The 543-nt window shown below is 37.6% G+C and overlaps 1 protein-coding gene across 2 annotated transcripts in view; it reads right to left on the bottom strand.

The window, feature by feature from the left end:
- Window positions 1-543, bottom strand: part of reep2 (receptor accessory protein 2) — a 17,022-nt gene that overhangs the window by 5,622 nt on the left and 10,857 nt on the right. For both annotated transcript variants that reach the window (XM_015057068.1, XM_015057067.1), the window contains exon 7: window positions 149-312. In XM_015057068.1, coding sequence (XP_014912554.1) covers window positions 149-312 — 164 coding nt within the window. The remainder of the gene's footprint in view (window positions 1-148; window positions 313-543) is intronic.

Below are 543 nucleotides of genomic sequence, written 5' to 3'. Positions count from 1 at the left end.
AAAATTAAGTTTAAAACTTTTGGTTTTCCCCTTAATAAATCATAAAAATAAAAAAACCAAAAAAAAAAAAAAAAATCCTGACAAAAGCACAAGAAACTGATAAAAAAAAAAAAACTTCCTAGACGAGCTACGTGAAGCGTGTTCTTACCTCTGTCTTCACAGCCGCTACCTTTTTGGTTGTCTTGGTGACGCTGGCGCTCCGTTTGGGAGCTTTGTCTCCCAGATCGTCATCCGAGTGTTCGGTCCTCGTGTCTGATTGATCGGATCCGTGTTGGGATGACGTGTCGTCGGCAACAGGCACTGACGAGCGGGCTGGACAGGGAAAGTTAGTTAGAAAAGCATCTTGGGGTTTTACACTCACATCAACAAACTATATAAAAGAAAGGTCTGTTTTTGATTTCTCCTTCTGCCAGACTAATTATTACACCTTGTTTATTTTGGAATGATAAAAAAAAAAAAAAAAAAAAAAAAAAAAAGCGGGGCCCTCCCGAAAAAAAATTGGGTTGGGGAAGTTTATATAAAAAAAAAAAAGCACCTGAAAAA

This window comes from Poecilia latipinna, unplaced genomic scaffold (assembly GCF_001443285.1).
Source record: "Poecilia latipinna isolate Pla-1442-1.1 unplaced genomic scaffold, P_latipinna-1.0 Scaffold1432, whole genome shotgun sequence".
NCBI classification, from domain to species: domain Eukaryota; kingdom Metazoa; phylum Chordata; class Actinopteri; order Cyprinodontiformes; family Poeciliidae; genus Poecilia; species Poecilia latipinna.
This window is presented reverse-complemented; position numbering and strand designations above follow the sequence as displayed.